Source organism: Adiantum capillus-veneris, chromosome 11 (assembly GCF_014529385.1).
Source record: "Adiantum capillus-veneris isolate H3 chromosome 11, ASM1452938v2, whole genome shotgun sequence".
In the NCBI taxonomy this organism is placed as follows: Eukaryota; Viridiplantae; Streptophyta; class Polypodiopsida; order Polypodiales; family Pteridaceae; genus Adiantum; species Adiantum capillus-veneris.
In genome coordinates this window covers 121174947-121191111 of record NC_140941.1, presented here as the reverse complement: position 1 = coordinate 121191111, position 16165 = coordinate 121174947, and the positions used below count along the sequence as shown (strand labels likewise).

Here is a 16165-nt window from a genome sequence, read left to right as displayed (position 1 = left end):
TCAACCAAAAACCAAGGGCATAAAACAGATATGGATCCCAAAGAAAATGCTCAGTAATAACCCAAATGTTACTCGCATTTGGATACCGAAACAAAAGCAAAAGGAACTCCCTTCAGTACAAGCAACAACGGAAGGCAGACAGCTGCATTTGAAAAAGGACAGCCGACTTATGTGGATGCCAATCCGCAACAAAATAGTGGCAACAAAGGAAGTAGAAAAACACCTACAAAAATCAGCAGAAACAAGCTACCAATGGAAAACAAAAGAAATACGGCCTACGGCAATTCCGGTCAAGCCAATCATCGCCACAGAAATAACTAAGGCTATATCAACAGTAGCGGCAAAGCGACTGCCTTTTGCAAAAAAGACAATTAAACAGAGAGCAGTAGAGTTACAGCTGTTACTTGCAAAGAAAATAGAAAACCTCGAAAGGCGAATGCCAATAAGCATCTTGCTTATTCCCTTCTCTTGCACAACATTAATTTTTCCATGCATTGATCGAGTATGCATAAAATAGGGCCACATTAATCGGCCAAGCATTAGCACAAATTTTGCAACCTATGCACGGCACATACTCCAAGGAGATACCTTGTCGTCCGGAAGGACTCCGGCTAGGAGGGGGGGAGGCATTCTCAAATGCGGAACCAATAGCAGAAAGAGCAAAAAAGGGCATGATTTTTGACTATTTTAAGGGTTGTTGTTTGATTGCAAAACTTTCCGGATTAACCCAAGTACACATGCCCTTATACAGCATGTATCTATAGGTATATGGGGCCAAACGCCAAATCAAGCCCCTAGGTGTGTGTATATAAGGAGAAATAGCCATTTTTCGGACAAAATATTGGTAAAACGGAGAAATCCGGCCATAAAAATTGCATGTGAGTGTATATAATGTTTGGCATTGACGTTTGTGATTTACTATGATTTTTGGGGATTTTCTGGGTTTGATTTTCTATTTTTCTTTTAATTTTGCTAATTTTCAGCAGAAAAACTTTAAAAATACAAAAAGTATGTGAAAAACAATCGTAATAAAAAACAAAAAATATGGGGATGATCAGTGACTATAGGACAACCTATGGTACAATGGGGGTGCAATTATGAGACTAGAGCGAAAAGCATGTTTTGGCCAGATTTTGATCGAAATGCCAAATTTCTGGTAAACATAGCAAATGGAGTCCAAATCAAGAAATTGTTTAGCCCACCGCATCTCGCAAGAAGTTGGGAGCACATGTTAAATTTCATGAAAAATGGTTCGGGGACCTCCATTATAAGAAATTTTCACCTCATTTTTAGCTCATTTTCACTATTGACATTTGAGAGAGAGCTTCTGCCACCTAGAGCGAGCGAAACTTCCAGCAGCTTCTACGACGCGCACGACTACCCAACGGGCTTCAGACATGAGAGGTAGGCTCACCACCTTGAGCTTTTCGCGCATGTTTGTCGTTTTGTCACGAAAACTAGCGTAGGGTTCACACACAAAGCAAGCAGTAGAGACCTACAAGCAGAGGCGGCCACCTAACGGCTAACCCAAAAGCAATGAGACTTCATCGGAAGCTTACCCTAGCATAGGAGACCAGTTTTGGATGTCCAAAGGCTGTAGAAAACCATCGGGAAAAACCCTAATTCCTAGAATCCCGCAAAAGGCCACCAAATGGGATATCAGCGAAAAGGTGCCCAAATGCTACCAAAATTCATGGGTAGGAGCATCTCGACATGCTCGACAAGTCTATGTGGTCCACATGACAAAAAAGTGACCCGAAGTGGCACTAAACTTCAGAAACGGCATCAGACACACAAAGCGTCAAATAGCTCTTGCGGCCAAACCGCATGCCCATTTGCCACCAAACTTCACTAGAGGCTTTCCTAGACCATCAGCAACCATGTCCTATGGTTGTAGACCACCACAAATCATCGAAGATATGTAAACGCAACCACGGGTGCTTCTAGAGCGACAAATTGCCAAATGAAGCTCCGGTGAAGCCAAAGTCGACAAAAACCATAGGGCAAGGATCCCCAAGGGATCAGGAAGCTATGGAGACCAACATCAAGAAATTTCATCGCCAAAAAGCACTCCAAAAGTCAGAAAACGGCTCGGAGACTCTGAAATCCACACAGGAAGTTACTTTCTTTCCATTTGACTTTTTTGTTGAAATTAGGCTTAAAAGGGACTCAGTGGGACCAAGGACTAGGCTTAAAAGGGACTCAGTGGGACCAAAGACAAGCACTAGTGACAAAATCCATTAAAAAATCATCATGAGACATCTTACGCGTAGGATGTCTCAAGGGAATTTCTGGGCACAGATCCCAACATTTTTTATCACACACATTTTATGAATGACCTTTACATGCTAACCACCAAGTTTCATCACATTTGGACCAAAATTGACCTCATATGCATGAAAAATGCAAAATTAGGGCATAGAGGCAATAATGGGCCATAGACCTACCAAATCTTGTCCAAATCACATGAAACTTGCACAACATATTCACAAGCACATAACCAACCAATCTGTGTGGTCACAAGAAAAAATTGATGAAATAGACATCCTACGCGTAGGATGTCTATTTGACATTTTTGGCCTATAGAGGATGTTTTTCCATTCCAGATCCAATCACATTATCTTCAAGAGCTCATATACCAATTTTGAAGCCATTCTAATCATTTTTGACCCCCAACACCTTCAAGATACACTTTTTGAGCCCAAAAACACTACATAGACTCTTACAAGCATCAATTCTTGTCCAAATCCAAATCCAAGAGCATGGCCATGTTCCATAGGCCAAGGATAGCCCACAGAACAAATCCCATGCCATTTTGATGAAATAGACATCCTACGCGGAGGATATCTCAAGCATATTTTTGACCTTCTGTGCAAAGAGTGACATCATGGGAGCCAATACCATGGTGCAATGAGCCCATATATCAATTTTCAACCCATTTGGACATCACTTGCTACCTGTTATGGACTTTCTACCCAATTTGTGACCTAAAGCCTGAATCAGCCAAAAAATCCACTTTTTGATGCCCAAATCCATATCCAAGCACATAGCCATGTTCCATAGGCCAAGGACTACCAGCATGTCAAGTATCACCCAATTCTGATGAAAAAGACATCCTACGCGTAGGATGTCTAAAGGGAAATTTTTGGCCAGAATTGCATTGTGAGCCCATGCACAGTTTCACAAGTTTCTTTTAAGCTTTATTTTCAATTTTCAAGTCATTTGGATAGATAAAACTCAGTTTCTCAACTGATATAGAAAAAACGCTAACTTCGGACTACTGAGTGCAACAGTTGTCAGGATCTATGGCAGGTGCAAAGTCACCGGCAAAGAAGAAAAGAATGACCATAAAAGATTACCTAGAAGAGGTAGAGCCCTTCGTCATACCAGAGGGAACTCTAAAGCCAACAAGCACATGGATCCAAGAAGACCTTCTGGAATCCAATGATCTAAAGATTTACCAAGGCGTGTTCAAAGACACCGACGAAAACATGATAGAGCTACCAATGTTACCGCGGGAACTCAATGAGTTTGTCAGAAGCAAGATGTCAGAGTATCTGGAGAAAATTGATCTTCACAATTACTTTGAAGCAGTGCCGGCGGGGGTTGACATAAATAGAGTCTGGGAATTTGTGACAACAATAAAAGAAGATGGAGTGGCTAGAGTAACAGATCTGCAGGGCAAGCTAGGCACCGAGATTCTGATCACAGAAAGAGTGGTGGCAGCTGCACTAGACCTCTCCAACAAGGGGGATAGTGTAACCAAAAGAAGAGACGAAGTAAAGGTGTACAATGAAAAAAGCCAACTATACCTTTGAAGATATTGCCAACCCCAAAGTGGCAATCATGAGCCAGCTGAACAATCAATATTTCCATATGTGTACAAAGCGGCCACAAAAGTACAGGATGCCGCCTACAGCAATTGCCACAACATTCACCTGGGCAATGCAGAAAAGCAAGCCGAAGATCAGCTTATGTACATGATAACTTGGTGAAGATGGGCAACAAGAACCCCACATACATCGTGCCGGGTGAGCTAATCACGAAGGTGATTTATGGGGCATTGCACACCAAGGGAAGATGGCCCGACCCTCCATCACAAAATGACTGGCTGAGGCTCAAAGAAGATAAGGAAGACAAGCAACAAAAAGCACCAAGGGTGGCAACCCATTTGAAACGCCGGTTAGAAACCGTGCAAGAAGAGCAGCCAGAGCAGAAGAAAGGAAAGAAAGAATCTGCCCAATTGCCAGCAAAAGAAACGAAATCACAGAAATCTGCATGACTAGAGCGACTGATGGAAAGCTTCAGGGCAGAAAGAGCCCTCAAAGGAGATTTAGATGAGCTATGGAAGCCGTCTCTAGAAGCAATGTCGGGATCATCCCGACGGGTGCACAGAGACAGATTTGATGATTACATTAAGAATTTTGAGATTCTTGATGCCACAGCAAAAAATATCCCACATGTGCCCTTATAGAAGAGGAAGTGGAGCAAGTCCGACAGAAACGGCTAGAAGAGCAGGAGGGCCAAGAGAGAGAAAGGAAGACCAAGGCGGACAGAGATTTCAAGAAAAAGCCGACAACTCCACCGGCCAGCCCTGAGTCCAGCCCACCACCTTCACCACCTCCTCGTAGCGCTCCACAAGAAGACAAAGAGGAACAAGACAAACCAGAAGAACAAGAAGAGGCCAAGCAAGAGCAGAGCCAGGATCAGGAACCAAAGGAAAAGGCTAAGCCTCGAAGTGGGCAACCAGAGCCAAATGAGTCATATAACACATTTCTAGACCTGCTATCGGCCGGATACACAAAAGAAGAGGCTGCCACAGTCGCATTCGACTTGGCAAGCACGGGAAACAAAGAGCAAATGCAAAGCATAACGATAGTAGAGCTAAAGGAGATGGCCACTGATACAGAGGACCTGCACCCGCCCACCAATGATTGGGATGTGGTGATGACAAAGCTTACCTAGATCAAAGCCCAGTCAATGGCCTTAGAAAGTGAAAGGGAAACTCTCAAAGCCACTGAAGTGCAGATAAAGCTGGAAGTTGACACTTTACAGAAGCAAAGCCAAAGGCAGATAGAGAGAGAAGCAGAGCTGCAAGCCAGTCTGGCAAGGGCATTGCAAAGATTCCAGGAAATGGAAAGAGAAAATCAGGCAGCAGCCCAAAGACTGCAAGGAGCCGAAGAGGAGTATAGACAACTCAGCAAGTCATTGACAGATGCAGAGAGGGAAAGGGATAACCTAACCCTACAACTTGCTGAGGAGTCCAAGGAAGTAGAAGCCATGAGAAATGCCAAGGAAAAGGCAGAAATAGACCAGGAGGCTAGCCAAGACGAGGTCCTTGAGCTCAAGGACAAGCTTAAAGTTAAAGATCAAACCATCCAGCGGCTACGGGCATCTCCTACCAGAGTCAGAGCTACTAGCTCGACTTACACCACTACAGAAAGCCAGATCTATGAAGAACAGATGAAAGAGCTTCAGAAAGAGTTAACTTTAGTTAAAAAGCAAAGGTTGATGATGGCTGAAGGGTCCGTGGTAATGCAAACACGCATGGAAGAAGAGCAAAAGGCAATGCAAGATGAGCTAGAAGTTATCAAGAGAAAGCTCGAGGAGACGGAAAAGGTAAACGCCGAATTGAATGACCTCCTCGTGAACATGGGGGAAGAAGCCAAAGCGGAGAAATAGACGCTCCTAAAGCCAATAGAAGAGCTGAGGGGACAGTAAGCAGAAGAGCAAGCAGGCACAGGGCCGGCAGCCATGGAAGGCATAGAACTAGAGAATGTGGCAAATCCTGTGGACACACCCATGCAAGAGGACATCCTAGTGGGACCCTCTCAAGAGCCACAAGATCTGACGCAAGAAGAGGAAGAGAAGCTGCACAAGGCCATAGAGGTAGAAATCAGAGAAACGGCCAAGGAAGTCTTGGAATGGGAGCAGAGGGTTTTTTAATCCATGACCATTCAGAAGATCGATGCCAACAACCTCCGGCGTGAATGGCTACAGTCCTCTCTCCCATATCCTTTGCTAAAATATGAAGCCGCAACTATCAACAAGAGGATAAGAGAAGAGCCAACAGTGCCACTCTACACAGCAGATCTCTCCCAGCCTGAAGGGGCCAAGTTAATAGTCGACTCCTAGCCCAGGTGGAGAAAAGCATGGCTGACTAAGTACCCACAATACCTTATCCATCTGGTAGAGGCACCCAAACTCATCAAAGATAATCTAAGCTTCTGCCCTCTACCAAGGATATGGACGTGGAAGGCACGGGAAATATTACAAAGAAGCCAACCCACTTGGCTGAACTATCCGAAGCTGCCAGGCGGCGAGAGAATAAGTTCAATACATGGTGAAAATCCTAACGAGCACCATCAAATTGTTCACTGGCTCGCCTGACCTTTCTTGCATAATGATGAGGAAGATCTGTAAAACCCTTTTGGCAGTTTTCGAGACGTTCAAATCAGGCCAGGTGACAGACAATATCTTCTTCTTTCAAGATATGTACAGGTGTGCATATGATCTGTCTGGTCAGCCTTCCAAGGAGGTGATACATGCATTGTATCAAGGGATAATGTTTCTGCCATCCTATCACCTCCAGGCCTTTGAAGAAGCGTTCTACACCGACTTCTTCACCATAAACACTGATATATTCGGCCCAACACTGCTGGATTTACATGCAAGATATGAGTCGCTACTCAAGATGCGAGAAACATAAGATGAAGAAGCAACTCAACAACCATGTCGGGGACGACATGAGTAAGGAGCGGGGGAGTGTTAGAAGCTGGACATACCCTACGAAAACTGACTTCTCGGCAGATTATCATTTTTGTAATTATTCATTTATTGAGAAAACTCGACATTTCACCTTGTAAATATTGGGGCTTACAAAAGTTTCCAGATTGTATCCCAATTTTGATAGTTAGATTGAGTAGATGGTTGATTTGGAACTTTAGGGTTTGAGAATTGTAAGGTATTTATACCACTTTTTGACCTTAATGAAGGGGACCTTTTGTCATTTTTTAAAAAGGAGAGTTTGAAGTCTATGAGTGAGCGTACTGTGTACGCTCACTCACAGACTTCATCTTGACGCTACGAGAGAGTGTGAGCTTCATCTTGACGCTACGTGTACACCGCTGGTCGGAATCGAGTGCGGAGAAGTGCAGCGTGTTGCCCCCGACGAGAGCTATGCGCCGATACCTACATTGCGCGCGTATGGTTCGATTTTGCGAGCTCCATCTACGAGCTTCATCTGGTGATTTGGTGAGCATACGTTGTCCGATTTTGCATTGCAACACATCCACGCATTCACATTGAGTAGAGCTACACATTACGCACTTTAGATTTCGAAAACGAAGACCTGCAAATTTCGGCCAGACATCCTACGTGATTTTGCACCGGGTGTTTTGGGCTGAGATTTTGGTTCATAGACCTTAGGGAGAGCAACCTATTGGTGTTAGTAGGGTCTCCTTCAATTTCTGTGGTGCTTCGAGATTGTTTGATGGGTGTCCGGCTCTAGAAAGCGTTGTAGGAAGTTTCCTCTTATGCACTCTTGAAGGCTATGACTTAGACATTGGGTAAAGACCTCTGTAGGAATTAGTTAGGAGTCGGTCAAGTGTAGGTTGACACCTTATACTTGCTTCCACGCGCCTGCGGGTCGAGTTTCGTCCTTAACTGACAAATCTTGTTAGGTGAGTTCTCGATGTGCTGACGTCCGTCGCGGCGTATTCGTCCAACATGAGCTTCCAACAGCTTAGGTTGAGTTCACGTAACGCAACGGAAGCTCAACTATGAAGTCTCCAACCAATCAAAGCTAAGGAAAAAAGGAATGGGATTCACATCAGACAGTGGAAGAAATAAAAATTTCTGCCACATCATGGAAGACACAGTTTTTCTTTCTCCCCCCCAAAAAGCCCAAAGTGTCTTCCACCCTTGACCCAACAAAAAGGAACCAATGGGATGCCTCCACCATCTCTAGCCCACCCTTAAGAGCATCTCCTTCCTCCACCCTTATGTGAACACAAGCAAGGTGGAAGAAAGAGAGTTCGTTGCCTTCCGCTCGAAAGAGGCTCTAGCACAGCTTTCTGCCACCCAATTGATGTGAACCCGGCCTTAGCACATAAGTGTCTAGCAATGCACGGGATTAATTTTGTGGGGGGGGGGGGGGGGGGGGGGGGGAAGCTAAGTAACAACGAGCTTTTATTAAAGGGGAGGTGAAGGGATCTACGTTGGCTCGAAAGTCTACGCACGAAACCCAAGGTAATTGCAACCACAAAGGTCGTGCTAAAACTAAACCGGAACATGAATTAAACCCAAAAACTTGGCAACACATATTGGCTCACAATATAACATCATAAAAACGAGAGGGGTACATGATGTGCATGTGGGTGAGGTGGCTAGACCATGCCACTTGAAACTTGGGGAATGAATTGGTGGGTTCAAATCCACATCTCAAGGGAGAGGGGAAGTCTCTGTACTGCTTTTCTTTTGCATTCTGCCTAGGTTTAGTTCGACTCGAGATGCACCTAGTGAACCTTGACCATTGATCCCCTCACCGCCCCTCAATAAATACATGGTGCTACTAATGGGGGGAGAGAGAGACAAGAAGAGAGTTTTAACGTCGTATGGGGTGTTGTTGTGGGTGGGTGGGTGGCGGGGGGGGGGGGGGGGGGGGGGGGAGGGGGGGGGAAGAGACAAGAAGAGAGTTTTAACGTCGTATGGGGTGTTGTTGTGGGGGGGGGAGGAGAGAGAGAGATGCAATTCGGTATTCCGTAAATGTTACTAGGCTAATGCCCACCAAATTTTAATAAAGTTGGGAGACTAGGCCCCCCCTCCCAAACATGTGGTTTTAATTGTGTCTACCTAAAGACTCTTGTAAGAGAACACTACAATTGGTAAACTTTAGACCAAAATGTGAAACATGGAGATTCATAACCATGGAAATCAAACAAGGAAAATGCTTCACAAAATCGTGGGCTAGTTTTCATCACTCTCAACCAATTTGTTGAGATAAAATTTACACCATGTATACAAATCAACTCCACATGTTACATGTGACAAGATATGAGGGAAGTTAGTAGAGGCCATGCACAAAATTGGCCCCACCATGGATAGGCTCCCACAAATATCATTTCTTATCCATCACAATTTCTACAAAAGCTATGTCACATTTGAGAGGAGAGATGAAGAATGTCCTCATCTTGATCACTTTATGTATGCAACCTGTTCTCTATACTTTCTCTTGAATCTCGCTCTCTTCGAGCCCCTGTCAGCATGCACACCACCTCTCTCATTGATGGCCTATCGGTGGGTAATACACTTGTGCACAACAATGCAATCTTCAAAACCACCACCATCTCTTGCAATGTTGATGAGTTCTCTAGGCTTATCCTTGCATCAAAGATCTCTTTCAGTTCCTTCTTCAAGGCTATGGAGGTTCTCACCCAAGTCACAAGATCTCCTCCAAGCTCTATAGATTGCACAGGTAATCGCCCGGTAAGGAGCTCCAAAAGCACCACCCCGAAACTATAGACATCACATTTGTTTGTGATCTTCATAGAATATGCATACTCTGTAATCATAAAATGGAAAGAGTTAAGACTCATTCAACATGTTGAGAAAGACATTAGATCCTAATTGAACACGTCGCTAAAATGTTCAGAATTTCGCCAAGATGTATGTGACGAGCCATTTAAAGCCCAGGGCGGTCACTCATCAAAAGCTCCCTATATCATGTGCAATCAAGAGATTGTTGATATATATTAAGGCAACAGTAGAGGCATGGACAAGAGGCAAAAGCAATAATGGCACTTGCAATGGGTGACGGCTACCGACATTCAATAAAGCCAAAAGGAATTTGTATTGGCTTTTTACATGCACATGGAGATGGGAAAGAGAGGTGAGCTTACAGCAATTTGGCACATTGGGAGTTGAATATGGTGATGAGTAGTTGCATGTGGGGAGCTGAAGGCACTTTTTTATTCATCACTTAAAGCTCACCTCTTTCCTCCTCTTACTTAGCAATCATATGGGATAAGCCCAGTACATGCAATAAAGCAAAATCCCCTTTATCTTTACAGCTCTTCTCTTTTCCTAAAGAATAGTAAACCACTTCTATATACAATCATGCACTCCTTAACTGAAAAGTTCTATGGTTTTTATTTGACATTTGCTGCCTAATCTTCTGCTAATCTTGGATATTTAAGAAAACAATGACATAAAATCAATTAAGTACCTTTCCATGATACATTAAGGTTCTTTGAAAAAAAAATGACAGAATAGAGAGAGCTTACCAGGAGCAATGTAGCCATAGGAGCCAGCAATGGCAGACATGGACATGGAATAAGGGACATCCATGACCTTGGCCAGCCCGAAATCGCCAACGTGAGCTTTCATGTCATTGTCCAGCAGAATGTTGTTGCACTTGATATCCCTGTGGATGATGAGTGGTTTACAATCATGATGCAGATAAGCCAGACCTTCGGCGGAGCCGAGCGCAATCTGATACCGTGTATCCCAATCCAGGCTATAGGATGCCGCCTCATCCCCGCCACCGTCGCCAACCTTCCGCGCATGCAAGTGCTCCCCTACACTCCCCTTTGGCATGTACTCATATAGAAGCAAATTTGCCTCCTGATGGTAACAAAACCCATATAGCTTCACTATGTTGCTATGCCTTATTTTCCCCAATGTTGTCACCTCTGCATTGAAGCTATTCTCCATTGGTGATCCTTCCCTTTGTGATGGTACCCTCTTCACGGCTATCAGCTTACCTGTTGGTAGCTTCGCTTTGTACACCGTTCCACTTGCTCCCCTCCCGATCTCACACTCCTGCGAAAAATTTCCTGTTGCTTCCAGTATATCCTGAAAAGTAAACTCTGGCGCCGCTGCCGTGAAGAATGAGTAGCTGCTCTCCGAGTCGCTTCGCCCGTTCTCAAGCTCATTCAATCCATGGAATCCTCCGCGCGATGGCCGCTTGCGACACATACAAAATGCTGCCAAGACTATTACTACAAACGAGAGACCAAGCACTCCCACTACAGTACCAACAATTGTTTGCACTATGGCAACACTATGGGTGCCATCCGTTCCACTGCTCTCTGTCACTTGTTGTATTGGACATGCATTTGGTAGAGAAGCACCACATAAATCCATGTTGTTCATAAAGTTGTTGGAGCTCATGTGTGTGAAAATCTCTGGAATTGGGCCTGTCAAATGATTATATGACACATTGAAGACGAGAAGGCTTGTTGAGTTTGAAAAGGAGTCTGGAATTTCGCCGCTTAGCTGATTGTGATCTAGATAGAGAAAATTGAGTAATGGCAATTCACCGAGCTCCCGCGGAATTTCTCCGGTGAGATTGTTGTCCCTTAAACTCAAAGCTATGTTGAGCCTCGTGAGCTTACCGAGCTCCAGTGGAATGTCTCCACTCAAAGCATTGTTTCCCAGCTGAAGCTCTATTAGATTATCCAAATCGCCAAGCTCGGCAGGAATGCTACCCATAAGCCAGTTATCCGACAAATCCAGATACGTCAACATGGGCAACTTTGACAAATCCTTTGGTATCTCACCAGACAGAAAATTTGTGCTTAAATTCAATCTTTGCAGGCTTGAGCAATTTCCAAGCTCGGCAGGGATTGTCCCATTGATGCGGTTCTCAGATGCTTGAAATGAGCCAAGTTTTGTGAGCTTGCCTAAGTCTCCCGGCAACTGCCCAGACAAGTCATTGTTAGAGATGATGAGATATACAAGATTTGACAGGTCGCCGAATGCCGCCGGGACTTCGCCTGTGAAGCTATTATTTGAAATGTCCAAATATGTAAGATGCGAAAGAAAGCTGAGCTCAGGCGGAATCTCACCAGAAAGGCGGTTCCAATGAAGATCTAATGTATTCAAGGAGAAGCAATTCTTCACACCATCTGGAATGGAGCCATCTAGGCTGTTGACCCCTAAGCTTAGTCTGGCCAACCTACCATTTTTGCATAGCTTCTCTGGTATGTGTCCAGATAGTACATTGCCGGAGAGGTCGAGAACCGTGAAATTAAAGCTGTAGTAGCCCAAAAGAGGAGGGATATCACCAGAAAGCTTGTTGTCTGCCGCCATAAACTGAGACAAATTTGTGAGGGATTGAAATTCTAAAGGAATGCTTCCTGAGAGCTGGTTAATGGAGAGGTCAATTAAGTACATGGACACAAGCCCGCTGAACTCAGGCGGAATGTTCCCTGTAAGATTATTCTGGAAGAGTTGCAAAAGCCTTAGTCTCCGGAGATTGCCAAGTTCCGGCGGAATCGAGCCAGTGAGCTGGTTCATTGAGAGATCAAGCTCCACAAGGGAGGTGCAGTTTCCGAGCTCCGATGGAATGTGCCCGGTCAGATTGCTCCTGTAGATATAGAGGATTTGCAGCTTCCTCAGCTTTCCAAGCTCTGGCGGAATGTTGCCGGTGAGCCCATAGTTCTTGTAAAGAGTGAGAGAGGTTAGATTGCTTAGATTTCCTAGCTCAGGGGGTATTGTGCCTGTTAGCTGATTCTTCCACAAGGCTAGGCTTGTTAAACTTCTCAACTTCCCAAACTCTGGAGGTATGATTCCTTCTAGCAAGCTCTGGGTGAGCCCCAGCACTTGCAAGCTTTGGCACCCTCCTAGCTCTGAGGGTATCTCTCCACTCAGCAGATTGTTCCCGATACGGAGCACCCGCAAACCCGTAAGGTTTCCAAGTGACGGTGGGATTGATCCTGTCAGCTGGTTGCTGAATAAGGCAAGCTGTCGTAGGGATGACATGCTGCCGAGCTCATGCGGTATGGTCCCATTGAGGGAATTGCTGAAGAGGTTGAGTGTCTGTAAGTTTTGCAAGCTCGCAATCTCCGTTGGGATGGACCCTGTCAGGCGATTGGCAGAGATGTCAATGACTCGCAATGACGGTAAGAGGCCGAGCTCTGGTGGGATATTGCCAGTGAGCTTATTGCTGTTGAGTGAGAGGACTTGCAGGGATGTCCATGCACTGAGGCTTGCAGGAATGGCATCATGGAAGTGGTTGAGGGAGAGGTTGAGGGTCACGAGCTCCGAGAGGGCAGAGGAGAGGGCGGAGATGGCATCAGATATGCTACCGGAGAGATTGCGGGAACCTAATTGAAGAGCGGAGACATGGCTGGTGGCGTCGCATTCAACGCCATCCCAAGAACAAGGGGAGGAGAGGCTTACATTCCAGGATGAGGGGGGCCAATTGGGTCCCTGTAAGCTGTTGCTAAATTCCAGTAGTGCTTGTCCATCCTGTGAGAGGGCCTGGGAGAGGGTAGAGAACATGAGGAGGAGAAGCTTCAGAGCTAGAAAGTCACTAGTTGCTATGCCTTTCATGCTTCTGTTGATCTGCTTGATCTTGTTACATCAACAATATTGTTGTGTGTGTGTGTGTGTGTGTGTGTGTGTGTGTTAAATGGTGTGCTTGGAAGAAGGCAAGGTGTATCTCCGTGTGTTTATTTGTGTGTGCGCGTGCGTGCGTGCGTGCGTGTGTTTTAAATGATGTGCTTGGAAGAAGGCAAGGCGTGTCTGTGTATATGTATATTTGTGTGTGTATGTGAGGGTTAATTAGAGCTAATCAACAGTTCCCAATGTGCTGGTAGCCTGGTAGGCTATGGTAAACTGGTCTGCTGCGTTGTGGCAAGTTGTGGGTGATCCGTGATCGTCGATCGGTGAAGAGAGAGGTGATTACAAGCAATCAGACCAGTCTCGACTCTCAGCTCGTAGAGAGAGGCTACACACAGGCTAGTGAGCTAGAGAGAGAGAGGAACAGAGCAAGCTCTACCATCGCGGTGCGTCAAAGACCAGGCCCAGAGAGAGGAGAGAGAGAACTAGTAGCGAGGCTGCTAGGCCATGTGGCATGGAGAGCTAGCTAGAGAGAGAAATCGTTTTAGAGAGACAGGATGGAGGAGGGGAAGAGAGAGGGAGCCGGGAGGGGTGTTGTGTGTGTGCAATGGATTGGGGCGAAGAGAGAGAAAACAGAGAGAGGAGGCGGCCTCTTAAATGAGCACGCGTTTAGAAGACCTCGTAGCTTGCTGTTTTACCCTGCGAGTGAGAGAAATGAGGAGGGTACACAATACAACCACCACCGGGGGCGTGTTTTTATGGCAACGTGGCGTGCCGCTCCTTTGGTAAAAGAAACTGCCTGCCTTTTCTGCTCCGCCCAAATTCCAATCCCTCTTCTAGATCTCTCAATCGCTCCCGGTTCCCGTCTCTTTCTGATTTCGCCAGCGATTTATCCACCCCCCACGGGCCGCACCGTCCCTCTCTCCCTCCATCCAGGTTCTGATGGTTTCCCACAAGCCTGTTCAAACTTCTTCTTGCTTCACTTTCCACTTGAGTGTGCCTCTAACTTCCCAAAATGCCACTGCTCGGCAGCCATCCGACGAGTCGATGAAGATCTTCAAGTCAATCTTAGGCTAGGTTCAGACGAGGGCGGCAGCAGCCCTCGCTGGATTTTGTGCCTCCGCTCCTCAAGTTTACAAAAGACGGTAGCGGAAACGAGTTAGGAAAAACTGAAGAGAGGTGCAATGAATCGAAAATGGCTTGGGGGAATGACTATTGTCTTTCCTAACGTGGGTCCATACTTCGACCAGCATTGCCGCCTTTCGCGTTGAAAAGGAGGGTGGAAATCCTCTTCTTCAAAGGGGGGGGGGGGGGGGCTCGCCCAACATTTTGGTAGGCTCGAAACTCGCGTTCTATTTTTCGTCCAATCCATGAACGCCACACCTAAAAGACACCCCTTCCACAATCCTACCGCCACCCCTTCTAAATCGGGCCTTAATGATGGTGATATGGTGTTTGTGTGTGTGTGTGTGTGTGTGTGTGTGTGTGTGTGTGTGAGAGAGAGAGAGAGAGAGAGAGAGAGAGAGAGAGAGAGAGAGAGAGAGAGAGAACAGAGGATGGACTTAAGCGCTTCAAGAATAGCTTGTTGCTCCCTTAGACAATATAGTACGGTCGGCCGCCTTCGGTGGCCTCTCTCTCCCTCTTTATCGCGTGCAAAGGGGCTTGTTTTTGTTTTGGACTTTAGTCTTCAGGTTGCAGATTGCGACACGTGTAAAGGGCTCCCCCTTCCACCATATTATGTTAGTAGATGAGTTACGAAGGTTAACATTATAGGGTAGTTATACACAGGCTAGGAAGAGCACACAAGCCTTTAACCCAACAACCTCCCACTTAAAACCAATCTACCCTTAAGCAAGCTATGGACATATATACAAGGTATGTAGAATCTAGAGCTTTGCCCAATGCTTGAAGATCTACAAGGTTGTCATACATGTGATTCTGACAAGGTCGACAAGCATATCCTTAAACACCTCGCAAATGAAGTGGTATCTCACATCAATGTGCTTTGTCTTTGCTTGGACGATGGATTCTATTTGAGTGGCTAAATAGCATTCTAACTCACACCACACAATTAAAACCTTTGCAATAATGCCAAATCCCCCACTAGACGTGCAACCCACATGGCTTCATTGCTAGCCTCTGACGCAATAACATCCTCTATTTATATGGTAGAGTGAGACAAACAAACTTGCTAGCAAGATCACATTACCATTGAATGAAAAGCCATAGCTTAACGTAGACCTTCTCTTGTACACATTTACTATCCAATATTCATCAGTGTAGCTGCTACACTTGTGTCTTTGCCTCCAACACAAGTGCACAATTGTTTCATACCATTCAAATATCTCAACACTCCTCTTTCAGTGCCTCCTATGGCCCCTTACCAGGATTCACCATGAGTCTTCTAACAACTCCCATTGCAAATGCACTACTTGTATGAGGTTCGATCATGGCTTCCACAAAAAAACAAATATCAGGTGCAAAAGGAGCCTTGCCAACTCAACCCTTTCGTCTTCAGATTTGAGAAAATCCTCATGGGTAAGTTTCACACATGGAGACAATAGAGTAGAAATTGGCTTCCCCCTTTCATATGGAAATGCTTGAGCACTCTGCACATATACTCTTTTTGAGACAATTAAAAAACATTCGTACTACTATCTCCCATAAATCCACAAGCCAAGAATATGATTTGCAAATTCATGTAAAAGTTTTCACGCAACTTCCGCCTCAAAGGAGTTCTTCTCGTCTATAAGTATATCATCCATGCAAAGGATCAAGATCAAGAAACTACAACGTACAACTTTCTTTGTATGGAGGA

General features: G+C 45.3%; 1 protein-coding gene across 1 annotated transcript; it reads right to left on the bottom strand.

Annotated features, from left to right (window-relative positions):
- Nucleotides 1-8948: 8948 nt before the first annotated feature.
- Nucleotides 8949-14035, bottom strand: LOC147447924 (uncharacterized). The gene is made up of 2 exons (XM_086523827.1): nucleotides 10284-14035; nucleotides 8949-9562 (listed from the first exon to the last, which is right to left on the bottom strand). The coding sequence occupies exons 1-2, from the start codon at nucleotides 13336-13338 to the stop codon at nucleotides 9201-9203; spliced, it is 3417 nt and encodes a 1138-aa protein (XP_086379953.1). The 5' UTR covers nucleotides 13339-14035; the 3' UTR covers nucleotides 8949-9200.
- Nucleotides 14036-16165: the final 2130 nt, after the last annotated feature.

Coding starts and splice junctions, on each gene's coding strand:
- LOC147447924 (XM_086523827.1), bottom strand. CDS start 13,338: ATGAAAGGCATAGCAACTAGTGACTTTCTAGCTCTGAAGCTTCTCCTC. Junction 9,563..10,283: donor CTATGGCTACATTGCTCCTG/GTAAGCTCTCTC, acceptor TTATGATTACAG/AGTATGCATATTCTATGAAG.